This window comes from Peromyscus maniculatus, chromosome 10, assembly GCF_049852395.1.
Source record: "Peromyscus maniculatus bairdii isolate BWxNUB_F1_BW_parent chromosome 10, HU_Pman_BW_mat_3.1, whole genome shotgun sequence".
Classification (NCBI taxonomy): Eukaryota; Metazoa; Chordata; class Mammalia; order Rodentia; family Cricetidae; genus Peromyscus; species Peromyscus maniculatus.
Genome location: NC_134861.1, coordinates 33,324,325 through 33,335,441, shown reverse-complemented (window position 1 = coordinate 33,335,441; position 11,117 = coordinate 33,324,325). Strand labels below are relative to the sequence as shown.

General features: G+C 38.3%; 1 protein-coding gene and 1 long non-coding RNA gene across 3 annotated transcripts in view; one reads left to right on the top strand and one right to left on the bottom strand.

Moving 5' to 3' along the window:
- Window positions 1-1,698: 1,698 nt before the first annotated feature.
- Window positions 1,699-11,117, bottom strand: part of Psme4 (proteasome activator subunit 4) — a 141,302-nt gene continuing 131,883 nt past the window's right edge. For both annotated transcript variants that reach the window (XM_042285507.2, XM_006996211.3), the window contains 4 exons: window positions 8,121-8,283; window positions 5,542-5,675; window positions 3,860-3,997; window positions 1,699-2,397 (listed from right to left, as the gene is read on the bottom strand). In XM_042285507.2, the coding sequence (XP_042141441.1) occupies window positions 3,863-3,997; window positions 5,542-5,675; window positions 8,121-8,283 (432 nt within the window). In that variant the 3' untranslated portion in view covers window positions 1,699-2,397; window positions 3,860-3,862. The remainder of the gene's footprint in view (window positions 2,398-3,859; window positions 3,998-5,541; window positions 5,676-8,120; window positions 8,284-11,117) is intronic.
- On the top strand, window positions 5,969-9,155 carry LOC121832660 (uncharacterized). Its single transcript, XR_013042865.1, has 2 exons — window positions 5,969-6,109; window positions 8,896-9,155. It is a non-coding gene; the product is annotated as an uncharacterized LOC121832660 (long non-coding RNA).

The following is an 11,117-nucleotide window of genomic DNA, read 5'->3' as shown; positions in this document are numbered from 1 at the left end:
TCTATCTCGACCCTTCTTATTGCAGCACATATTCTAATAGCTGTATTAGATAGTATTAGCCATCCAGTTCTTTTTTTCTCCCACTCCAACTTGGGACCACCTGTAGTAAATTAATCATGCAATGATAGAATATTTAATTTCAAGACTCACAGTATAATCTGGGGGAAATGTCAAGCTAATAAGCAACAAACCTGATATTGTAGTTACCAGGGAGCATGCTGGGTACTCAGATTAAGGGACTCCGCTTTTAGGTTGAGTAGAATCTAGATCTTGGTTTTCATCAGGTATTCATCACTGATAGACTGAATCAATAAGGAGCTTTTTTGAGAAGTTAAGAATCTCACTCTGTAGTCTTCTGGCTCAGGATCCAGAATGCTTTACTAGTAGGTGCCACCTTGGCACTTTAAAAAGATGTTGGTGAAGTCTAAATCCCATCCAGTGAAATCTTAACTAAAGAACATGCTGACTACTAAAGTGTTTATTTATTTTTAATTCCCACTTAGGAGCCATTGCTAAAGCATGTTTTTAATGTAGCTTAGAAAAAGCTGGAGTATTCCTCCCTTGGGAGTTCTTTTTCAATTTCCCATTAACAAAACTAATAAATAAACAAATAAAATAGGAAAGAGAAAGAAAAAGCTGAAGTGGCCCCAACAATTCAGAGTTTCACTACTCAAAGAATTAACCATTTTTGTGATGACAGGAAAGTTCACCTGTACTATTAAATGTGGTAATCACTAGTCACATGTGGCTAATGAGCACTTAAAGCACACCTAGTGAGTCTGGCCACTGCACTCAACAGGGCAGAGTTACATAATTCATTCTGGCCAAAAGAAAGAAATTCACAGATCTAAACCTAAGAAGGCAAATAATCCGCAAAAGTTGCTACCTACAAAACTGTCTTCTCTTAATGAAGGCAAAAAAGTCAGACATTAAAAACAATCCTTTTTATTGGGTTTTAAACTAGTTACACAATTGAAATAGTAAATTAGGCACTACTCTATACAGGGATTATTCCTGTGTATGCTGACACTTCAATACTGTATCAAGACCACTGAAGTGCTTAGATTGGGATGGTCAGCATGTAGATACTAAAAAATATATTGCAGTGTTCCTTTAAGGATGTGTCACAAGATGCCATTTATCAACTTTTGAGTTATTCCAACTAGAAGATACTTTGTACATTATAAAGTTGTGACAGGCAAACATGTTATCACTTAGATACACACAAAAAAGTACATTCTAATATTAAATGAACTTTAAAAAGTCCCACATTTCAGCTTTTGTAACATGAGAAGATAAAATAATTTCAAAACACACACCAAAAAATGGTATTCTGTAGGTACAAAGTCCTATAGTAAAAAGTTGTGTGTGAATCTTTACAAACCAGTCACACAAGGGCTGCATCTATACAAAGTCTTGCCAATGTTATCTCTATGGTTTATGCAATCTTTTACATCTATGTAACACACTAAGTAAGTCAAATACCAAGTCTTATTACTTTCATGATTCTGCAGGCAGGCAGGCTGAGAGGAAGTAGGAAAGAGGGAGAGATGAAGAGAAGGGGGGGGGCAGAGATATTAAAAGAAAATTTCTATAAACACAGCAATCGTCCGTTTTTATGAGGTGCAACATATTTCCAGGTGAGGTGCCAAACAGTATTTATGAAGACTATAGGGCAAAAAGCAACCAGCCAAGGTGTTTATTGATGTTGTTTTTATTTTTAAAATCACACATTGTATACACATACAAATCACTCTAAAATTTATTCATCAGACCCCCAATTTTTCAGCAATTGGCTCTTATTCAGCACCAAAAACTCCAGTCTGTGGGGACACAGACACAGACTTCTGCATTGTGGTCAATCTGTCAGGTCATAGGTTAATTCTGAGACTTGCCCCCTTTGATTCTTTTCTCTTCATGGCTCTCCAGTCCCAAGGCTGTCCAGACTTCAGATTCATGTATGGCCTACTACCACTGAACCCAACAGCCTTTGAAGAAGAATTCAAAATAATTTGAGATGAATGAAATGACAGGACCCACATTACTGATGAGCATTCTCCATTCAAGGAAATAGTTTTGTTTTTTTTAACAAGTTTCTAGACTGTTTGGTCATGATGCCATGATCATACTGGATTATTTCTAGTCTGAGACTTTGTGACTTTGTCATATGTCTCAAAGAAAAAGTGATCAGTATTCTAGGAACACTTCAGGGCAAGTTAGCAAATCAAATGGCAGCTGAGAACCTGTGAATAGAGTCTAAGGAGGCCAAACACGAAGCCACTAAAATGATGAGAGCTCAACAGAGGCTGAGTTGTGAGACCTGCAGACAGTCACCACAGATGGTACCTGAGGATCTGGAATTTTTGATGAATTGAGCCCCAAATCAGGACTAGTCATCTGCATTAAGGAAAAAAAAAATTGTTAGGTAACAAAACAGTCAGTTCTAAAATCCCACCAAATAGATTTTCTTCATTTTCCCAACCCTTGTCTATACAAAGACTTCCTGGACCCCCCTTTTTTACAGAGGGTAATTAACAGAATTTAGATGAGCTGCACATGGTGAGGAATGCCTTTAATACTAGTACTCTGGAAGGGGGAGAGGCAGAGTGAGTTTTAGACTCTACCAAAAACAAAAACAAAAACAAAAACAAAAAACCCAGACAAACAAAAAAGAATCCAGATAAATGCTCAGCAGTTAAGAGCATTTGCATCTGTTCCAAGTAACCAAGCTTATAAACATCTGTAACTCAGTTTCCTCTTCTGGTCTCTACAAGCATGCCATGCACATGCGACACACATTTAAAAAACAAAAACAAAAACAAAACAACCAGATGAAGTGTTCTCATGATTGTAGAACACAGAGTTTCCAGTTACAACCCCAAATATCCTGTTCATGAAGCAATTTATACTACAATTTCTTTTCTTTCACCTGACTATCCCAGGCTACTAATGTAACTTATTTGTTTTCTAACTGTCTCAAAGCAGTCACATAAATTGCCTGCCTAAAAATGGAAACAAAACCATGAGAAATTCTATGGGACTTATTTCCACTGCCCACAGCAAAAGCCATATTTATTTATTTATTGAGACAGAATCTCAGTCTGTAACCCAGGGCTGCTTCTAAACTCTGAGATTGGTGGAATATAGAGACAAATACCTGGAATGTCTGCAGAGGTAGGAGGGCTGCAAGATCCAGGCAGCCAGGGTTACACAGTGAGGCACTGTCTCAAAAAACCAACCCACCCACCCACCCACCCACCCAACAAAACTCTCTGAGGATAAAGGCACAGGCCATCATGTTTGTTTACCTCAGTGCTGAAATTGAACCCAGGGTCTCATCTGTGCTAAATCTGGGCTGCACCTCTGAACTATATACCCACTACCTCAAAAGCCATGCTCACAAACAGTCAGGTGTGCGGGCACACAGCTGCAAACCTAGTACTCATGAGGCTAAGTGGGGGAATCATTCCAGATGCAAAGCTGGCCTGGTCTGCACAGTTATTGCTGTCTTAAAAAGTCAAAACAAGCCGGGCGGTGGTGGCGCACGCCTTTAATCCCAGCACTCAGGAGGCAGAGCCAGGTGGATCTTTGTGAGTTCGAGGCCAGCCTGGGCTACCAAGTGAGTTCCAGGAAAGGCGCAAAGCTACACAGAGAAACCCTGTCTCGAAAAACAAAAACAAAAACAAAAAAACAAACAACAACAACAAAAAAAAAACAAAAAAAAAGTCAAAACAAACAACTCTCTCCATTTTACCTAAGCAGTTACATCTAAAATGTCAGCAAAGTTTAAAAACTTGTAGATATTCTTCTCTCAGTCACCAGTGGAATGACAGTGCTGGGGATGTCACATGTAACTCACCCTCTATGCATAATAGCATGGTGACACAAGGAGGTCAGTGAGGACAAGCAGCTGATCGTCAGTGAACTGCTGCTTGTGTTCTTGCCAGTTGTCATGGTGTGTCCTTCGGAAATTGGACAGAGTCTTCTTTACAGTCATCTGTAATCAACCCGTGTATATTTTAACCAGAGTTAAATATTGGTTATCTTCAGCTACATTAAAATCCACCTAGACCTCAAGTCTCACACACTGCAAATGCTACAATGTTAGAAAACCAAGTCAATTTTCTGTCTCCAAACCACTAATGTTCTGTAAAATTCCTAAGCTTCACGTCAGGACAAAGCACTGGAATGTACTGCCACATTGCTAGACCAGTTTCAATACCATATTGTGTTTACAAAGGGGACCTGTTTAGCTCAGGAGCACGGGTGCTCACTCCTAGATAATATAATCACTATTTCCAGTTTAACATTAGCCCTCAGTGAGATGAGAGACTTTCCAGATACAAAATGCCAGAATAACAGTGACAAGAAACCTAACTCTGTAGCTAGTGCTTTGTATCTAGAAAGGAGAGAAGCTACAGAATCTAATTTTATTTTGTTATACATATGAGAAATGTCTCTGCAAGGCTTTAATAATTACAGATTAAACGTGACCCTATCAGAGACCGTAGTTTGTTTTTTTGTTTTAGATTTTTTTTGAGATAGGGTTTCTCTGTGTAGTCTTGGCTGTCCTGGAACTCTACAGACCAGGCTGGCCTCAAACTCAGAGATCCACCTGCTTCTGTCTCCTGAGTGCTGGATTAAAGGCACGCACTACTACCTCCCAGCTGAGGCACTAGCTTTATAAAGCAGTAAGTTCAAAGTGTGCAGGAAAGTATTTATCAAATGATACAAATAAACTGACAAGTAAGAATTATACTTTGGGATGTACATTATTTTGGTAAATTGTTATGTGCTGTTTGAGTTCACTAAGAAGCTGGATCTGGAAACAGAGTTGGCCCCAAGCATGTGTATGTTGTGTTCTCTAAGGCCCCTTGTCTAAGAATAGTTTAGCCTCTTTAACTCTGTGGCAGAAGGAGAGGACCGCCAGAGGGCAAATCACTTCCAGCAGAGGCTGCCTCTGTTTATTCCATTATGTAAAAGCACTTGCAGTGGGAAAATTGGCAAGTTCAGCTCAACTGTAAACTTCCCCAGTAATGTTCTGCTGTTATAAGCATTGATTTGACTATGTTATCTCTATCTGCTATTTGTTCTTTTACTTGGAAGCCTCACTAGAGGATATACTCTACTCTGCCTGAGACTTTCTTTCTTTCTTTTTTTTTTTTTGGTTTTTCGAGACAGGGTTTCTCTGTGTAGTTTTGCGCCTTTCCTGGAACTCACTTGGTAGCCCAGGCTGGCCTCGAACTCACAGAGATCTGCCTGGCTCTGCCTCCCGAGTGCTGGGATTAAAGGCGTGCGCCACTGCTGCCCGGCTGAGACTTTCTTTATTAGGAACTCCAGCTGGCTGCCTTAAAGGTGCTTCACCAGTTGGTTTCTGCTAGATATACTCAGTCTCCAAATTTGATGGTACTTTGTTGTCTGATATCTGCCTGATACTTGCTATTTATTCTTTTACTGTGGCTTGCTGTGTATTTAAACTCATTCATACAAAACTGAAAATATAGCTATTATAGATCATTCTTTGGACCATACAGAACATACCTCAATAGGCTGGGGATCATTCAAATGTGCACTGAGATTCATAAGGAGCTGGGGCATCCAGGTGGGAACATCATAAGGGCTAGAAAGAACACATGCACCAAGTCCAAGAACACCAGCATGACGTCTGACCAACTCTGTAATGAAAACAACATATACATCCTTTACATTGAAATAAATTGTCATTCATACTAGATGTGCTTCCAGTGTGCACATTTCCCCCATTTAAATATAAATTTACAAGTACGTACAGAAAAAAATCATGATATCTGGGCTGAACTAAAACCTGCAAGAATTTTAGAGACATTCTATAGTTGTCCCTCAGTGACAGTATAATTGTTTCTAGCCCGGAATGGAGCTTATTGTTAAAAACCAACATAGCAACAATTTTCTTGAACAGCTCATTCATATTCTAAGTACAATTTCTGATCCAATCTCTCAGATTAGGTAATATTTTCTCTATGTGACTGACCCCACACAAGATGCACCACCATGAATGACAAATGAACTTCTTCAAGCAGAACTGCAACACATGTCTACCAAGGGGTCTGTCTGTTCCTTCCTCAAAGGTGTAAGTCCAAGTGTTTTCAAATACCCACATTCCCTGCTTCCTTTCTTGCTTTCCCTCTCCCCTTCCAGTGGTGCTGGGATGGATCAAACACGGGGCCTCACAGGAGCTAAGCTCCCCACCTCACTATGACTGACACACCTAAATCTGTTTCCATCTTTTTGGAAGTATCTGGTATTGAACTCAGGACATGATGCATATTCGCCAAGAACTCATTACACCGAGCCACATTTCTAGTTCTCCTCAGAGTTTCTCAATAATGCTGTAACACATATTCTTATGTAAATCTATTCTAGTTGTGTCTATGAAGAGACAAAAAAGGTAAGAAAACGAGATTTTGGAGTAGTAAAAATGATAAACAATGCCATTTGGCATAATAAAGACTTAAACATTTTATTCTCAAAGAAAATTAGAATGTTGATACTCTATTGGAGTTTGGCATTAATACACAAATACTTAATACTGGGTATTCAATAATTATGACATAACTATGGCTCTAATGTATAAGAACTTCATATCCTGGGCACTTTGCACAAATTTGATGAATTTCATATTTACTAATTTTTCTACATTGTTTCTATTTCTTTGGGCTTATAGTCAGATGTTTCCCTGTAGTAATTTTTCTTCTAACATAACATGATGGTCAGACTTTACGGCATCTGATTTATGTCAATTACCTCAGAAGCTCCTATGACTCTTCTCATCCTTTCATCAACTGACCAGTACAGTCTATACTGCATTAACATTTTGCACAATAGATCACACATACACTGGTGGTCCCTAGAGGTATCATAGCTGTTTTATTGTGTTCACAGTACATAGTACTAAAAAGTAATTTATTCAGTATTGCATTTCTTTGAAGTGATTTCCCTCATAGAGCCACACATGACTATCCAACATTCCCTCTCTAGACAGAAGCAAAGGTGCCTCTAGTTCCTTAAAACTTTTTCTTTCCTGTATGCATGTATTCCTGTTATGTACGTGTGTGTGTGTGTGTGTGTGTGTGTGTGTGTGTGTGTGTGTGTGTGCACATAAATGTAGATAGCAGAAGTCAATCTCAGGTCTTATTCCTCAGGAGCCTTTCACCATTTCTTTTGAATATATGTATTTTTAGTATTTTTATTTCTGTGTATGTGTGTATGTATGTGCATATGCATGTGAGTTCCCACAGAAGCTGAAACAGGGTATTGAATTCTATGGAGCTGGAGTTATAGGCAGGTGTGAGGCTCTAGATGTGGATGTTAGAAACAGAACTTGGGTCTCTAACAGTAAGCATGTGTAACCACCAAGCCATCTCTATAATTCTGTACAGTTTTTTGAGTGAAGGTCTTTTATAGAGACCTGGGGATCTGCTTGTCTCTACTGCCCAGTGCTGCAGTTATGGGACAGTACATCTGGCTTTTTATGTAGGTGCTAGGAATCAAACTCAGGGCCCCAGGCTTTTACGGCAAGCATTTTACTAACCATGCAATCTTCCTTGCTAATTCCCATTTTTCATTAAAATAAGTATTTATTTTGTGTGTGTACTCCCACTTACATGTGCATATCTGCACAAGCATACATCTGAGTGGCATGGTATGCAAGTAAGGTCACAGGAAACTTGTGGGAGAAAGTCTTCCTTTCCATCATGGATACCAGAGATCAAACTCAAGTCCCAAACATGGCAGCAGATGTTTTTTTCTTTTAGTGCACTAACACATAAATCCTAAATTCTGAACACAAGATAGCTTAAATCCTCCAAAATAACCAATTCTAGATCTGTCTTTACGTACTTATTTTAGGTGGAGGTTAGAACTGCCTTATTAAAAAGTTGCTGTATGCAATAGTGGACAAGTGCCTTTGTACATATAATTTTAGCCTTTTCATTCCCGGTCCTGTCTTCTTCATGCCAATTTGTAACAAGTAGGGACAATTATTCCCAGCATCTAGCCAAGACCTGAACACAAACAAGTACTTCAAATTTTTAAGCAAGTCTTCCTAATTCGCCAAAGGTACGGGGATTTGTTAATATTACCTGCAGAAGGAATGGTATCTCCCACAGATCCAGGGTCTCGCTTTCGTTTCTTGGGTAGTTTTGTTTTGCAAAGTTGCTCAAAATGAACCTGCATGGCACTGTCCATGGTAAGGAAGTTACACTGTAGCAGACCACTTAAGGTGGTAGCAGCCATTTCTCGAACCTGGAGAGAGAATTAATCATTTCTATTAGAACTGAGATCCTAAGTCTGAGGTGATAAAGGACAGAGTGGCACTGAAAAGTTGAGTGGAGAACTTTCTTAGAATTGTATGTAAAATTTACTTTTTCTTTCTTTTTTATGATAGCCATCACCAGATTCCCCAGGTTTCTGTGGCCACAAAATGGATAAAAGCTGTATCAGGGTTATAGACATATAACTAGTATACATAAAATAAAATGTCTCCACAAATTAACACATAAAATAATAAAAACAAATGTTCAAAAAATAAACAAAAAAGTCAATGTTTCACTCTGTATTCCTTGAGAGGTTCTTTGTATTGTCATTTGGTTGCCCTGTTTTCTATAAATATGTGCTACTAAGACTGAATGGGAGGGCTTCATTTAAGCTAAGCAGGTACTCCATCACTGAGGTCTCTATTTAATTTGTATTTTGTAAAAAGGTCTCACTAAGTTGTCCAGGCCCCTGCCTATGTTAGAACAGTGTTCTATCAGTGAGTTCCATGCCTAATCCCTTTTGTTTTTAGGTTGACAGGATCTTGTTAAGTTGCCCAGGCTGATGCTCATGAACTTCCCATCTTCTTTCCTCAAACATCAGAGTACCTGAAATCACAGGTGTGCACCACCACATCCAGCCAGACAGTGTTACTGCATTTAATTTTTGATGGATTTTGACTGATTCAGGATAACACAATGTGAAGGGCTCAACCATTTTATGACTATCAACTCTGTACAAAGAATAATGCTGACATGCTATGACATAGAACTGGAATGTGGGCACTAGTCACACTGGCCAGCAGCAACACACTCTGTGTTTTGTGGATAAACAGAAGATATATTAAAAGTAAGTACAACTGTCTTGTCTATTGTTTGCATCTCTATGGTCATTATTTGTAGTTTGTTTTGTCTTTATATGTCTACAATTAGTTTACAAAAATTTGATGATTATTGTATGTAACAACATTTTTCTCTGGTCTGAAGATTGATTGTTAAATTTAAGTTTCTAATATTCTTACAGTGAGATTTGTCTATTTTGATGTCATCTGAAGGCTTAAAAAGTCACCTCTGCTTTAAGTTCCTACAAATAGCCAAATATGTATTTCAGTTTCCTTAACTTAAAAAAGTGAGATGACACTACTTTACTATATAGAGTATGTCACACTGTGAAATGTCCCAACTGATTTTCCTCCAAGCTGCTAATAAATACCCCAGTACTTCCAGGATCACTCTTTCCCAGTACTAAGACCTAGATTTAGGAATTTTTTTTTTTTTTTTTTTTTGGCCAAGATTTAGTCAGAATTTACATGCCAATTATAGCTTTACAATGTGAGGGAAAAAAAGAATTATTTCATTTTATTAGTCAAAAACATATTATCTCTTCACACTTCTAATCTTTTCCTTTAAATTTGTAATAGAAAAAAATCAGCTCTCAATTATAAAGTTTTTTCAATTCAATCACAAGTAAGATTTAGCTAGTTATTACTGCTATATGTAACATTTTCTATCATCTTATTCCAATGATGGCTTCATTTGCCATATGTCATAGTAACGGGCATTTTCTGTTTAGAGAAAGCACAATGCTTTATTAAGTAGTAACAAATGTGAAATAAGTCTATAATGTTACACGGTACTCTAGAGAAGCTGCCTGTTCACATGATTATATGCTTATCCATCACCTCTATGACCTGCAGATCCTGCACTGTTCTATTTATGAAATCTTACTTAGGAAAAAATAAGACTCTATGCAAGGAACACCAGGCATAGAACCCAGTCTCTGGCAAGGCAAATAGTCTTCTGCTTTCTACAGAGCTTCACCATCCTCAGCTCACCTCCCTTCTATTTTTTAAGATCTTCCAGATCTTTAATACATGTTCTTCCAGATCTTTAATACATGTTCTTCCTAAGTGCTAAGATTCCAAATATGCACCACTACATGGGGCTTAGAGCAACATTTTTTAAAAGTCCCAAGTAACAGGAATTTCCATGGAAAGCTCCCCAAACAGAATTTTCAAAGCAGTCATTACTCAACCCCTTATTCATGTGCTCTCACTACAGAGCCGGCCTCCTCCTCTGATCAGCCATCTGCCCTCCTATCTCGGTCACCACCTCCTCCCTACACAGACCCACCTCGGGAAGAACAATGACAGGACAACAGCTCACCAGCAGGTTGAGCAACATTGTATTTTTCTTGAATTATTTACTTTTTTTATTACTTGTAATTATTACTTGCTCCATGATGCACACCTGGAACTCAGATCATCAGGCTTGGCAACAGGAGCCTTTTACTTGCTAAGTTATCTCACTGGGCCTGAATTTTATTTATACAAAGGTACTTTTTACTACAGATTTAAGAAAACACTTCTTTTAATTTTGATGTTCTGAGAAGACTCATTCTAAGTGACAGTAAGCTAAGGATCACACATTTTCTTGGTTGTTTTTCAACTAATAATAGATTGAAAACAAAAACAACTTTGCTTTACAGCCAGTCTCATCAACAGTAAGACGTAAGAAATTACAGTCGTATTATTGTTGCTGAATTAAGACAGGGTTTGATGTAGATAGGCTGGCCTCAAACCTGCTGTATAGCTGAGGTTACACAAAGAACGATTTTAAATTAAATAGTATCAAATCTGAAGTAAAATTCGATATCACCTGCTGCATTCTGGGAAGATGCTAATGCTGGGATGACAAGCATGTGCCATGCCTGGTGTTATGTGGTGTAAGGCAAGCCTCTTCCAACTGAGGTACATCCTCAATCCTATTTAGCATTCTTCTTCTATCATTCATAGTAACACATACACTCCCTAAAATCTAACAGTC